At 23.8% G+C, this 14,860-nt stretch overlaps 4 protein-coding genes across 4 annotated transcripts; 3 read left to right on the forward strand and 1 right to left on the reverse strand. All coding sequences in view use genetic code 6, as the record gives it.

Annotated features, from left to right (window-relative positions):
• Positions 1–99: 99 nt before the first annotated feature.
• TTHERM_000940350 (CAF1 family ribonuclease) lies at positions 100–2,121 on the reverse strand (the record flags this gene model as incomplete). The annotated part of the gene is made up of 6 exons (XM_012800789.1): positions 100–271; positions 338–558; positions 613–1,355; positions 1,467–1,680; positions 1,737–1,829; positions 2,053–2,121. 6 exons carry the CDS (start codon positions 2,119–2,121, stop codon positions 100–102), a joined length of 1,512 nt encoding a protein of 503 aa, XP_012656243.1.
• A 1,265-nt stretch (positions 2,122–3,386) lies between these two features.
• Positions 3,387–6,517, forward strand: TTHERM_00941350 (transmembrane protein, putative; the record flags this gene model as incomplete). The annotated part of the gene is made up of 7 exons (XM_001026895.3): positions 3,387–4,749; positions 4,974–5,106; positions 5,199–5,667; positions 5,724–5,816; positions 5,875–6,201; positions 6,262–6,337; positions 6,402–6,517. 7 exons carry the CDS (start codon positions 3,387–3,389, stop codon positions 6,515–6,517), a joined length of 2,577 nt encoding a protein of 858 aa, XP_001026895.3.
• Positions 6,518–7,267: 750 nt separating this feature from the next.
• TTHERM_00941360 (3'-5' exonuclease) lies at positions 7,268–9,814 on the forward strand (the record flags this gene model as incomplete). The annotated part of the gene is made up of 9 exons (XM_001026896.2): positions 7,268–7,514; positions 7,593–7,675; positions 7,746–8,035; positions 8,091–8,560; positions 8,748–9,085; positions 9,211–9,270; positions 9,341–9,437; positions 9,552–9,691; positions 9,785–9,814. 9 exons carry the CDS (start codon positions 7,268–7,270, stop codon positions 9,812–9,814), a joined length of 1,755 nt encoding a protein of 584 aa, XP_001026896.2.
• Positions 9,815–10,575: 761 nt separating this feature from the next.
• TTHERM_00941370 (cyclic nucleotide-binding domain protein) lies at positions 10,576–14,810 on the forward strand (the record flags this gene model as incomplete). The annotated part of the gene is made up of 2 exons (XM_001026897.2): positions 10,576–10,971; positions 11,346–14,810. The coding sequence occupies 2 exons, from the start codon at positions 10,576–10,578 to the stop codon at positions 14,808–14,810; spliced, it is 3,861 nt and encodes a 1,286-aa protein (XP_001026897.2).
• Between the last annotated feature and the right edge of the window lie 50 nt (positions 14,811–14,860).

A 14,860-nucleotide genomic window follows, 5' to 3' on the forward strand; every position in this document is an offset into this window, starting at 1 on the left:
TAAACAGATAATATAAATTTAGTTTAGAATCTGTATGTTTAATCTATATAAAGGCATAAATAAATATATGAAAAGATAGATATATTATGATATTATTTTTCATTTTTTATTTTAATACTTATTATTTTTAGGTTTTGCATTATTAAATTTTTTGGTGTTATGTCTTTGTTGGAATATTAATTGCTCGTACTCTTTGACACTTAATTCTGAAGCCATTTTCTATATTTCCTTTATATCATTTTCAAGTTTTTTCTTTAAATTATCAATATCCCTAATTCATAAAATTAAAAAAATTTATTATGTATTTATTTATTAATTATATAGATAATAGATTTACACTTGATCTTTATTGTTTTAAAGGCTGAGTTCAATGAAAATGAAATTTTGGTTTTAAATACTAGCTCTAACTCTTGAAGAATATTACTAACTTTCAAAATAATCTTAGATTTATTTTTAGAATTTCTCCATTTTTTCTTATTATTACTCTTTAATTGGATCAACAGGATCATTATGGGCAAATATATGTAAAATGTCATCAGAAATATTTCCATTCAAGATCTTATTTATATTTATTTTTATTTTCAATAAATATAATTAATTTAAATTACTTACTTGTGTTTATAAAATGTCCTCTTCCTATCCGAAACTTAAGAAGTAGCGATTGTTCATCACATTAATGTTGTTAAGAAATGTGTTTTCAAAATCTTTTTCTGTCTTTTTAAAGTTTTCGACATAAAACTATCTAAGTTGAAGGAAAATCCATCCAGTTAAATAAGAGTCAAAACCGGCTTCATGGAATTTTTACTGATTATTTGGGTCATCCCAGTTGTAATCTTAATAGGCTCCTTGACCTAACTATATCTCAGCTAACCTGTATTTTGAGAGATTGGTGTAGATAAATTCTTTTAAACTTTCAAGGGAAGTGCTTTTATTGTCATCTGTCATAAATTCTTTGAAAAATGAGACTGAAATTGCCTTTGAATCATAAAGCTTTTAAAAAGAAGAGAATATTCTTTCTTTGTAATTATTTGATTAAGTTGAAGATTCTTTGGATTCTTCGTCATTTGCTTCTTGGCTATGTTTTTATTCTTCTTCCTCCTCAACAGATAATTTTTTTGAGTAGTATTAAGGAAGAGCACCTATAAATGAATTATGCAAAAAGAGAAGATCCATGTAGCAGTTATGTCCAACAATAGGAACATTTCTTTTACCAACTAATTCAAAGAATTTAGTAAATCCTAAAGATTAATGAATGCTATTTATTGCTTTATTTCTTTCTGCTTGACTTAAATCATTCTTTTGTTCGACTTCTTTTAATAAGTTCGCATACTGCTCTCTATCTATGTGAGTAACACCTTGTAGTAAATATTAAAGAGTCTATTAAGATTGTCATTTTTTTAAATAAATAAGAAAATAAATTCTAAAATTTTATCCATTTTTTTAAAAAGTTTGAAATATTTTATTACTGTTCTTAATCCACTAATCGAAATCGCATCCATGCTCTGCATTGAACTTAATTGCTCCACTTTCTAAAACTACTTCAGGCTTATAAGATGTGTTTTCTATTTTTCTTCTGATAACGTAGGCATTAAAAGGATAAGCAGTGTATTTACTATCCTCTTTATGAAAAACAGTAAGGCCTGCTTATATTAATGCATATTTTCTAGCTACTTGTGCACACTGTTAATAATTTGAAAATAAAATGATAAAGGTACTATTTTAAAGTATCAATTTACCTTTTCATATCTTTCAAATGGCATATCATTATAAGATTCTTTTTCTGTAGTTCTGATGCCTGTCATTTCAAAATCATAACTAATAAATTCAGTCTACAGTTTATAAATAAATATTAACAAATGGATAGCACAAATTAATAATTTTGGAATGTTTTCATTTTTTTAAAACAAGCTCGATTTTCATATTTTAGAATCTTAACTCCTAAAATAAATTTCCTAAAACATATAAATATTGTAAAGTTAAAATAAGCAAATGTTTTGAATTCCATTCTATTTTACATACATGCTTTTTTAAGAAAATAAAAGTTGTATTTACCTTTGGCGAATTCACCAAATCTGAAAAAATTTAAAAGCTTTGCTCGAAGTTTTGCTTAGTTACCTACATATTTTTAGAGGAATTATATTGTGAAATAGTTTACTTTTTAATAAAAAGTATATCAGATATTTTATTAAGAAATAATATATTAAATATATATTTGCTTTAATCTATCAAAAAGAAATCATTTATTTATACATTTATTATTTATTATTAGTTACTTAATGTTTTGTTAAAATAGGCCAAGATTTTCTGATTCTAAAATAGTTTTTATCAATAATTCTGATTAGTTTTCTTTAAAAAGCATATCTTAATCCCTTATTTTTATAATTTAAAAATTGCTTTTTTAGCTCAAGTCAATAAAAAATAAAATACTTTTCTTATAAATCATATCATTTTTAAAATATATTTTTTAAAATTTTCATTTGTTTTATTGCCCCTCAATGCTTTTTTAAATTAATTTGCAGGACATATTTCTAATAGCAATGCCTACAAAATCAGAGCTTTTAAAATATGATTACATCAAGCAAACTCAATATTATAACTATGCAATCTATAAATTAACTCTTTAATTTCTACAAATGAATGTATATGTTAATCTCAAATACTATTTATTTTCCTTAATATAATATTTTAGAGAATTTATTCTGCTTAAAAATGAATTTTATTATCTCTGTTTAAAAAAATGAAAGTTTGCTGAGTTCTTTAAAACTACAAAGTATTTTAAAAATAAATTTAAAATTATAAAATTAACAAAACTAAGAAATGAATAATACAAATTTAATTTAAATCCTTAAAATTTCATTAAAATTATTGATTAACTCATATTTTATATTCATATTAATTTTTAATATAATAAATTTATTGTTTGATATTAAATTAATTTTTCATCATTTTTAAATTTTATAATTCTTATTAGCAATTGAATTAAAATACTAAATTCTTTATAAAATAAATTCTTAATATCTCTTTTATAAATTGTTTATATTAATTTAAAAATAATATCTCTTTAATGTTATTAGATTTGATAAAATCTAATAAAAATATGTTGTTTTGTTTAAATTTTTAGCTAATAAAAATAAATTATTTGATTTTAGAAATTTCAGCTAGAATATTAAAAAATTATGATTATAATTAAATAAGAAAATGCAATGACTTTTATATAGTGATTTGATGTCTACATGAATATTTTTATATGGGAAGATATATAAATAAATATAAAAGTTTGTGAAGATTCTTAACAAAAAAAATTAGGCTAAATATTAGAATGATTATGATTATTTAGTATTATTGGCTCAGGAAATAAATCGATAGATAAATTTTAGTATGTTTGTATGTATAATGCAATAAAAATTTGCAAACATAAAAGCAAAATAATTTATAAAATACAATACATATAGCTTAAAAATAAAATTGAAAAGCAGAGAAACAAAATAAAAAATAAAAAGGAAAGATAGATCGATAGATAGATATATAGATTTATAGGATTTTGTTTAAATATCTTTAAAAACAAATTAAATAACTAGAAATATTAAACTGTAAAATCTAATTAATTAAAGGTTGGCTCACTTTAGCTTTATATTTATATTATTTTTTGTATATCAAAATAATAGCATATAACAAACAAAAAACTAGCCAAAAAAAGTAAAAGCAAGAAATAGATAGGAAAACTTCAAATAATTTTTACCATTTAAATAAGAAAAAAACAAGCTTTTTAAAAATAGATGAGTAGCTTTTTAAATGCACAAACTCCAATAGCAGTTAAAAATAGATTTTCTAAAAATCTACTATCTGCTACTTCATACTAAACAAACTTGCAGTCAACAGCAGCTTCATAAAAATGGAATAATTAAAGTTTCACTTCTACTCCTTAAGTCGGTAGAAATTTGAATGACAGTAGTATCTTTGATTCGCATGTTTAGAAGGATTTATTTAGCAATGGTATTAATGCCAGTTAACTGAAAAAAACTCTTGTGAATAGCAGTAATAATAATCCTCAGCGCTATTTCGCTGATAATCGTTTCCATGATAATGTTTAGATTCAAAATAGTTTTGGATTTGATAATTAGTAAATTAATAATAGAGGAAATCAATTAACAAGCCATTCTCTTTATCCAAACGCTTATCAAAATTAAGGAGCAGATGATTAATATAGAACTATAAATACTATCTTAAAAGTTAATAATAATTATCAATATGGCACAACAGCAGCTAATAATTAACAATATCCAAGATAGTAGGAAAACTTCAATTTGCAAGGGCAAAGCATATCTTAGTAAATGAATGCTTAATATTTAGCTTCAAAATCTCTTTAGAATCCTGCAAATAACATATTAAATTTAGGAATAAGCAGCTCAGCATAAATCAATTAATAAAACTAAACAAATGAAAATAAAGTCTTAAAGCACATAAAAAACTAAGAGTTGCACTAAAATCAAAGATTAATTTCTACTATGAGAGAATAAGGATTTTTACAAAGCTAATAAAATGATGTTTTGCTAAATGAAGGGTAGACATTTATTCTTTCTTAAAAAAATGTAATAAATATTTTAATAGCCTTGATTACATTGGTAATAGTTTATGTAATTTACAGAATAAATTGCTTAGTTTTAAATACCTAGTTTTCTGCATTATCCTAATTGAAATATATTGGAGCTCTTTTGCTGTCAGTTGCATCCAAAAGCTTCATGTTTAAACGTATAAATTAGATTTTATTGAATTCACATGAACAAAAAATTAATAAATGAAATGATTGGCAATTTTGTTCATCTAACTTTGCAAATCTTTTTATTCGGGAATTTTTTGTATTTTTATTGCTTTTTTTTAATTTGAGGAACAAATAAAAATTTATATAAATAAATTTTATATAAAAATAAATAAAAATTTATATAAATAAATTTTATATAAAAATAAATAAATAGATAAAGCTCAAATAAATTCTAATTTCATAATATTTACTATAATTGGATTTTGCATAGACACACTTGCAATCCAATATTGTATAAATGAAGTAATTAATGTCTACTTTTACTAAAAGTTGCACATGGAAATCAAGTAATTTATTATCTTTGAAAAATATTTAAAGCTAGTTAAATTTTAATGCCAAACTTATTCAAATGATTGATTATCTATCTTTAATAAAATAGGTATAACTTCAAAGAGTATTACTTAATGGCTCTAAGCACAATCTGCTCTCTTTTCTTTTACATTAATGGAAATTATATTGAAAGAAACTAAATTCAAAATGTGAATAAGCAAATTAGAACTATTGTGTGCTAAGTATTCTCTGACACATTTAATAACATAATGGATTTGATTTAAATATGCTTGCTTCCTATTTTTATTGCTTATTTGGGAATATTTTTAAATGGAGAAAAAGTAGCTAGTCTCTTCTCTTCTAAGTATGAAAATCAAATGGGAGTAACAAAAAGTTTAGTCTTAATCTATATCCTCACCTTATCCTAAACTTTCCTCTTCAAGATATGCTCCGAGTTAATTATTAATTTGAACTCCCAATATATTTGGAATTTCCTCTCAGAAATTCACGAGACTCATTAAATCTAGCATTTCTATTTTATCTTCGCTGATCAAAAGTTAAATGATGATTATTTAGAAGTATGTTTCTTCAAACTTATTTATTTTTAAAAATATTTTATCTAATAAAAATTTAGCTTAAGGCTTTAAAGTTCTGGCAATCTAACTATAACAACAAATAAAGAGTCAATATTTTAAGAAATATCAGCATTGAAGGATAAAAAATATAAGTAATATTATTTTGTAATTAAATAAAATAAACTAAATAATATTAATCAAAATTATTAGATTTGGAATGTTTTTCTGAGATACAGCTAGTCACTTAAAGAGCGTTTTAGCAACTTTAAAATAAATAATTTTGGAATTTTTGAAAATAGATTACAAGTAGTACAAAACACACCCAAATAATTCATATACAAATTTGGATATTTATTGAGAAACTTTTAGGTTTTATATGCCTATTTATCAGCTTATTCAGAATTATTGTTTTTACTTGATATGGTTACCTATTCAATTTAGAACTTAACTAACACTGTACTTGTCTACAACAATATTTCTGAATATTAAGAGATGTTTTAACAATCTTACTCACTTGAAATTATTTCTGATTTTATGGTAAAATTTTCAAAATAAAATGTTAAAAATAAATTAAATTTATTTTAAAACTCAAAATAGTCTGCTGTTTTCTAAGACTTAATTGAACTCTAAGGAGTTATAGAAAAAGACAAAAAATTAGCCCTTGCTTAGAAATGTAATTTATTTATTTATTATTTGTGAACTTAATTATTAATTTTCTTTTTTAATTTTTCTTAAAGAGCTTCTAAGTAGTATATCTACATTAAATGAAATCTCAAAAGATAAAAAGCTATTTGGCGTAACAATTAATCGTATACTTAAAAATTCTGAGTCATTTTATTAATCAGACAACTGAAACTGATTGGCTAATTGTTGGTTGTTGGTTGTTTAGAAAACTCTAAATTATTTTATGTTTCAAGAAGAACTAATCTATTTTAACATTATTAATCTTATTGTTTGTATTATCTATCTATTTTATTTATAAATTGTCTTATACTTTTTTATTAAAATATTCTTAATCATACTTAAAAAAATAAATAAGTTTATATATAAATCATTTAAAAACACTTCTAATTCTATTTTCTTATTCCAGAAAAATTTATTATTAAATGAGTCTACCTACAAAATATAATTAATTGTTTATTATTTTCTAGACGGATAGACGCTTCAGTTTTTATCAAAATAATATTCAGCTATTTTATAACAAATAAGTTATAGATAAACATAATAAAAGCATAAGAATAAATTATAAGAATTGGTTTTGACTTCAAATTTGTAAATTTTCTTATAACTACTAATGATGGTTGTTTTTTTTATAAAAAAGCTATTTTATAAATTGAATTAAAATATTTAATTGATTAATATTTTACATTTATTCATTTTTAATTTTTATTTAGTTTTAAATCAGTGGTAGAAAACAATTTTTTAATATGATGTAAAATCTGATCATTCACTCCAACATTTACTTTATTTATTTATTAAATTTTGCAGAATCTTTTAAAAGTTTGTAGAATCTTTGAATAATAATAATATTAAATTTCGATCAAAACCATAAAGTAGAAAAACCAATCAAAAAAAAAGTAAATTGAATAATCTCATATAAAAAATGGCAGAAACTAACTAGGATTAATAAATGGAAACAAAGATTGAGGAATAAAAATAAAACTAAGATAAAAAGAAGACTAAATATTAGAAAAAAAATAAGAAAAATACACATCAAGAAGAATAGAAATAAAATAATTCTGAATAATAGGACGAATAAGAAGATAATAATTAAGGATTTAAAATATATCCCCATAAAGTAGATCACAAATTTATCAGTCAAGTAGATTTTGCATAATTTGACAAACTATGTAAATTTTTTGCTGCTTTTATCATTTTTTAGATTATCATATATTGAATGCATTACTAATTAATTATTTAATGAGTAGTTAACAGCGATATAGAGAAAGATCAACAAGAGGCAGTTCTTTATTTAAAAGCATTTGTAAAAGAAAAAAAGCCTACTCTTATTGTAAAAATATTTTAGCTTGTTAAGATTTTAAATTTAATATTTTTCTATCAATAAAATAAAAAATAAATAGAACTTTTTTGATATTTTCGATCACTATTTTAAGAAAGAAGAGAATAAAGGTTTGCTCGAAAAATCTGTCTTGAAAATGTTTACTATCTTAAAATGCCTTTCTTCTTTGCAAGCAAATTCCATAATATACAAGAGCTTTTTTTGTGTTATTCAACATAATTCTGTTAAAATACCTGATTAAGATAAATAATACATGGAAGAAATAACTTAAGCCTGGAAATACGTTCATACAGACTCTTTAAGTACCTTCCTCACGATCTTTGATATAACAAACTAAATTAAGAAAAAAGAGTAGCTTTTCTTTTAAATTAATATATTTTATTTAATTAATAAACTTACAAAATAGTGTTAGCTAAGAAGTTAAAGATTTGATTGTGTTATAAAAGTACTAAGAAGCAGTTAAAATAATATCCGTCTTTTCAAACTATACCAGCGAATTAGCTCCTCAATTAATTCACTCATTAACTAATAACAAAGATGCAAGCAAGGCTGCTGATATGATAAAATAATTTAAATTGAATCCTAATAATTTCCCAGAAGTAGAAATTAGACTTAAAAAAATGAGCATGAGATATAATTTGAGAACTTACAGCTGGGAGTTTGTTGCCGAACTTTTTAGAGAATAAAAAGATATTTTGGCTTATGCTGTAGAAGATCTTTTGTACAATAAATAATATAACGAAGCCTACTCAATTTTAAAATCTGATGAATAAATTATAAAATATGTCCATAAAAAGGAATCATTAGAAGCATTAAATGACCCTTCAATTAAATTTGAAGTTTTACCAAATAAACTCTACACAATGGATTACTTTAGTAATTTATTTTCTTAACATGATCTAACATTTCAGCAATTTTTTATAGATTTTTTATTATAATTTCTATTTATTTATTTTTGATTGATATAAAATTTAATCATCAATTAATAAATAGTATAAAATAATTATTTATTTTGATAAAATTTATAATTTATATTAAATTTTATTTTGAATTACTTTAAAAGGTCCTTAGTCTGAAAACATAGGTTTGGAACCCGAAGGAACTCATTTAAATTTATCTAAAGATTTTGGCATAACAAGGGATAAAGTATTTTTTATAAATAATGTAAAAAGCTAAGATTTTGAATTTGCAAAGAAAGAATTAGAAAGTGCTAAATAAATAGGTTTAGATGGTGAATTTAGACCTGCTGTAACAAAATTAGATAACAATTCTTAATCACTTGCATTGTTGCAGCTTGCAACTTAAAACTACTGCTTCTTGTTTGATCCTATGGCGTTAAAAAATGAAAAAGAATATGAATTACTTTAATAAAACATTTTCTAAAATCCTAATATTTTGAAAGTAAATAAATATTTTTTCTTTACGAATAAATTTTGATAATTTTTAAATATAATTTATTAATAAAATTTTAATTATTCCTTTATTATAAAAGCATATTAAATTAAATAAATTTAAATAAAAATTAGATTGGGCATACAATATCTGGGGATATCAGCATGGTAGCATCATAATTAAATGGATAACTAGTAAAATTTTATTTAAAAAATATATGGATATTAAATGATATTAATAATAATAATAATAATAATAATAAAGAACTTTAAAGGTAGCTTAGACTTGGCAAAGCTCCACAAAGTTAAAAACCCTGAATAAAAATAGAGCTCTCTTTCTTTTATAGCAAAATTCTAGTTAGGTATATTTTATTTCAGTTTTTTAACTTGTTGAGATAACTGCTTTCAAAATTTTTATCAAATTATTAAAATTTTAATAGATTTGTTATTGTTAAATTTTATTTTTAAACATAAAGGAAAAGCTTTATGTAAAGGCGAACAGACTTCTAATTGGTCATAAAGACCTTTGAGAGAAGCTTAAATCCACTATGGCGCCTTAGATGCATATATATCAATAGCCTTATACAACAAATACATTGAATTATATGGCGAAAAGGTAATTTTTTAATCAAAATAACTCAACAAAAATTAATTATTAATTTTAATTAAAAAATAAAACTGTTCTAAAATATTTGTAATTTAAAAAAAGGATTTAAATTAATTTGTTGAAAGGATTTGAGATACACAAAATTTTTTAATGATAGAATCTATATTTAAAATAAAATGTATTAATATATATATATATATAATACTGATATTTTATTTTGTCGTCTTACTTTAGAAATTTTTCAAGCTGATTAGTCAGCTTTTATTGTGCGAATTTAAGCCAAAAATTTGAATAATTCTTTTATAAATGCTGTATATTTTTACGCTCATATATTTATATATTTGAATTTTAATAAAATCAAAATAATTCAAGCACTAAAAATAAATTCAGGTTTAAATTATCATAAAAAATCTATATTTTTAACAGAGAGAAAAAAAACCAAAAAGAATGATGTGTTTACGAAATAGAAACATAAATATTTGATTTTAAAAATAATCATTTTAATGCAAACTTTAAGAATTTAAATTAAGATAATAAATAAATGCTATTTGTTTTAAGTTTTATATCAAGTTTTTTTTGAAAATCTTTATATTTATTATTCTTACTCACAAAAATAGGTATTATGGCTTTCAGCTTTTGCTTTTGCTTATGCTTAAAATTATCTATTTGCTTATAATGATTCTATAGCCTTTGATTGTTTTCTCAGTTAATAATAAATAAATTGAGATTGAACGCTATCTGTTTATTAATTTAATTCTTATTTAGAAAAAACAAACCTGACTGATACTTGCCTTAATTGAAGATATATCCAGTTATCAAAATTAACGCACTATAATAATTAATTTTTTTTGACAAAAACAATAATTAACACAAATACGAAATTGCTAATAAGTATGCAAGACCAAAATAGTATCGTTTTAATAGATGAAATAGGGAATATAGACAATTAGTCAGATGAGCAATAATTATAACAAAATTCTGATGATATTCATGATGAAACATAGGAAATTATTGAGGAAATACAATCGCCATTTGAAAATGATCCATGTATGAGATCAATTTAAATCATAAAAACTCAATCGTATCAAAATAATAATGATGATTTAGCCTTTGTGGTTAATGAGTTGGAGCGGTTCGATCACATTTTATAAATCAAAGGCGAAGAAGGATATGAAGATTTATTAAAACAATGCATTTAATACCTTCATTATGAATTTGTACCTAAAGGGAAATTCTTATTTCATTACGGAGACATTGGAGAAAAATTCTATTTTATAGCTAAAGGAAAAGTAATCTTACCTTTATTAAACTAAATAACTAAAAAGATAAATATTTGCTTATAAATTAACTCAAAATTATTTGGAAATATTGACAAGAGTTTTATAAAAATATGATTCATTCAGAATTAACTTCAAAATTTTATAATTTAAACAATTATTTATCATTTTTTTTATTGATTCTCAGTTATTCTTACTATCTTTGTGAAAGAACCATACTGGGAATTGTAAGTAGATAAAATTTTGTGCTGGTTCTAAATTTAATAGAAAATTAAGAAATAACAAGAACCACAAATTTAAAAGCAAAAATACAAATTTTAATTTTTTTTTTTTCCCTCAAAATACAATTTTGCTAAGATTTAATATTTTTAAATTTATAAAATTAGGTAAGCATTCATGTACCTCGTCCGAGCAAAGAGATTTTTAAGTAGGAATAAAATTATTAATTAAGAAAATACTGGGGAGACTAATTAGATAATCAGGCTCTCACTGCAAATGAGAGAGAGACAGCCAATTTACATTACTAAAGAGCAAGACAAAAAATCATCAAGTATTTAGAGAAGTATGAGCATGAAAAATTCTTTAAAAAAATGTAGAGTGGCCACCCTTCCAACTAAAAAATTTTCAATAAGTACTTTCATCCTTAATATAAAAGCTTTGGCTTTTATAAATAAGTAAATGAGCTTAAGGAAGGATAAAGCTTTGGTGAAGTGGCGACTATTTCTAGAAAGCTTAGAACTGCCTCAGTTTTTGCTGAGGAAGATTTACATCTGTTCTATATGAGAGGAAGCGACTATTTGGCTATTTTCTAGCATTAGCTTTATAAGCTTAACTTCATCCTAAAGAATTTAGAAAAATATTTTGAAAATTTATCCAAAAAGCAAATTCTAGATTTAAGTTATCTTTTCGAAGCTTTTGAACACACTCTTCATCTTAATTAAATTATATTCAAAGAGGGCTCAGAGCGTTAATATATATATTTAATAAAATCAGGTTCAGTAGCATTTAAAAGTTCTAAAGGAATAAGCTTAGGCATAATAGGCGAGGGAGAATTTTTTGGCTTTGAGAATAAAAAGGGAAATTAATCTTCAATTATTAAAGAAAAACACTACTTTAGTGCTGTTTGCATAGGGAACGGGACAACTGTCTATCGATTAAAATTGTAACTTCTAGAAGAAGAAGAATTTTAACCCGCTTTAAAAGAGTTTGGTATTAAGGGATTTTAAAAAGCTGAATATTACTCAAAGCGTGCTATACACTGTTAAAATATATTTGATTAGAACGAAGCCAATAATCCTTTTAATTAAGAGCTTCAAATGTATAGCGAATTCGCAGCTAAATCCTAGTTCTAGAATGAAAACCAACTGTCTAAAGCAAAGAATCTCAGGAAATTAATGAACAAACTTTAAATACAAAGAAAATTTAACTAGTATTTAGAAGAAAATTTTTTATCCAAGAAAGCACAATCCTAACCAAATTTCGAATTGAGCAAAGTAAACTAAAACAGTACGAGCCCTAACTTAAATGAATTTGAAAGCAAGAGCACCTTTACAAATTTAAATGACTAATTGATCCTTTAAAAGAATCAATCAGTAGCTGATTCTGGTCACATCAGTAATTAAAATAATAATAACGATAACCAAATTCAATCATTGTTCAGCATAGATCAAATAGGTGTGCTTAGTTATAATTCTAAAAAACCAAATTCTGCATCTCAATAAAAATCCTACAATTAACTAAATAATAACAATAATAATAATCAAGATATTGGTGAAATTTAACACTTTTAATTTATCTCTAAGGAGGAATTTGAGTAAACTAAGAACAATATTATAAAAGAATAGGAGAAGCTTAGAGCTAGAAAGCCATAACATTTTGTGCCGCAAGAACTAGCAGATAATCCTCTTGCTAAAAAAATATCTTTAAAATACGTAAGCTCTTCTTCATTGGTTACACCCTAATCCAATGCAGGAACTAATAAAACACCTCCCTAGCTATCAAGTTTTTTTAATCAACAGCAATAACCTTCATCACCTTTAAAGAGCCCTTCATCAGTATCTTCTCCTTATAAAAATCCTCCATCTCCCTATAAAAATATCTCTTCGCCTTCTAAAAATCCTTCTTCTCCATAGAAGAGCTTATCACCATAAAAAAGTTAATAGAACTAGATATTCTCATTTTTTCCTTCACAAATAACAGTTTAAAATACTAGCCCTACTGCGACTACTACTGCTAATTTAGGTAATGCTGCTGCTACTAATTTAGGTTTAACCTAATCTTAGTAAAATAACTCTATGACTAACAGTAGTAATTTTGCTCTATAAAATAATTCTGTCAACTCCCAATTGTAGAAAAAGGTTTTTAAATTACCCCTAAACAAACGAATGTCTGTAGATAGTTTAGCACATAATGCTTTATTAGCTGAGTAAGAGTAAAGAAAAAATTATCAACAGCATAAATTGCATAGCGTCTACAATCGTAGAGAATAAAGAGGATCTATGATTATTTAATCAATCTAAATAACACCTAAACCTAGTGAGTAAAGAAATCCCTCATCACAAAAACAAAGAGTAAATTCTATTGAGGAAAACCATCCTAATTTTATGACCCCAAAGTAACTCTCAGATTCAAATAAGCCATCCTCAAATACAATATTGGGTAAAAAAATATCTGTATTCTCTGCTACTTAACCAGCACCTAGTATAAATACTTTCAGGTCTGCATCTTTTTTAAATTCTTCAGACAGAATAAACATAAATATCTATCAATCTCCATCAACTAAAACACCTAGCAAATCTCCTCTTTAAAACATGTTATTGAAATCTAATCATACAAACTCCACTATTAATCAAGCAAGCGAATTGTATAACCCTGAGAGATCTTAAGGTAATGTAGAAATAGCATCTAGCTTAAATTACTTAATTCCATAAACATATATAAATCAACAATACTAAGAACCAGATGAAGTCCTCTAAATATTTCCATAATCAGCTCGCCCTTCTTAAAAAAGTTTTCTTAACACATCTAATGTCAACTAATAAGATCAAGCTAACTGTATGAGTGAAACACTAAAAAAATTTAATTCAACTCACAACAAGATGTTTGACAAAAAAATTATAATGAATCTTGCAATAACTGATTTGAATTTCCCTCAAAACAACAAACCATCAATATAAAGTCTAACATTAAGAAGTCTCACTGATTTTAACCAACTCAAATCTAAAAGCATTTAAAACTCTTCAACCCAAAACCAGAATAGTCCGATTTTACATCCTTAAAGTGCAAATCATCGCCGTTCTCTATCACATATCCCTAAAAATTCTCCTCATGATTAATTCTCATCTCAAAAAACAGTATGTAAAAACAAACAATATTCTTAGCTGTTTAAAAAGAACAATGAATCTAAGAGCTTAAAAAAGAAATAAAAAATAATGCCTTTACTAATGAATGAATCAGAAACCCATGATAAATTAAACTAAAACAAAACTGATTTTAATATGAATAATTTGCAAATATCTACTTCTCCAAATAATACAGGATAGTAGCTATTCATCTAATCAAGTAAAACATATGGATTAGGAGGCTTCACTCAAAGAAAAAAAGTTCCTTCTTTGTTTAGTCCAAGTTTAAATTAGCAAAATTATTAAAAAGCTGATTAAGCCTACTTAAATAGTAAAAATCAAAATCAAAAGACAACTGCAATTAATTTGCTTTCTCCAACTGTCTCCTAATCAACAAGGTAAATTTAACAAATGCCGTTCTGTTCCATCAAATAATTTCTTGAAGGAAACGAAAACATAAATCAATACAAATATGATATTTTATTTAACTAATAACAAAAGAATAATTGAACAAAAATTCACATATAAATTTAATTAAAAATTAATAAATATTTCAACAA

Source organism: Tetrahymena thermophila (assembly GCF_000189635.1).
Source record: "Tetrahymena thermophila SB210 genomic scaffold scf_8253930, whole genome shotgun sequence".
Taxonomy (NCBI): Eukaryota; Ciliophora; class Oligohymenophorea; order Hymenostomatida; family Tetrahymenidae; genus Tetrahymena; species Tetrahymena thermophila.